This window comes from Pichia membranifaciens (assembly GCF_001661235.1).
Source record: "Pichia membranifaciens NRRL Y-2026 unplaced genomic scaffold PICMEscaffold_8, whole genome shotgun sequence".
Classification (NCBI taxonomy): domain Eukaryota; kingdom Fungi; phylum Ascomycota; class Pichiomycetes; order Pichiales; family Pichiaceae; genus Pichia; species Pichia membranifaciens.
The window spans coordinates 133,800-134,175 of NW_017566989.1; the positions used below are offsets into that span (position 1 = coordinate 133,800).

The 376-nt window shown below is 51.3% G+C and overlaps 1 protein-coding gene across 1 annotated transcript; it reads left to right on the forward strand.

Annotated features, from left to right (window-relative positions):
• Nucleotides 1-14: 14 nt before the first annotated feature.
• Nucleotides 15-368, forward strand: PICMEDRAFT_74828 (hypothetical protein; the record flags this gene model as incomplete). Its single annotated transcript, XM_019164883.1, has 1 exon — nt 15-368. A coding segment is annotated over one exon (354 nt), but the record flags the coding sequence as incomplete, so codon positions are not given.
• Nucleotides 369-376: the final 8 nt, after the last annotated feature.

The window sequence follows — 376 nt, forward strand, 5'->3', positions numbered from 1 at the left end:
TAGATGAACCAGATGGAACAGTCGATGGTGCACTAGATGAGCCAGATGGAACAGTCGATGGTGCACTAGATGAGCCAGATGGTACAGTCGATGGTGCACTGGATGAGCCAGATGGAACAGTCGATGGAACAGTTGATGGTGCACTGGATGAGCCAGATGGAACAGTCGATGGTGCACTGGATGAACCAGATGGAACAGTCGATGGTGCACTGGATGAGCCAGATGGTACAGTCGATGGAACAGTCGATGGTGCACTGGATGAGCCAGATGGAACAGTCGAGGAAGACACAGTGGTGGAGCTTCCACAACTGTTGCCACTCCAGCATAGCTCAGGCAAATCGAATTCACCACCATTACCACAACCAAAGGTGTAGTC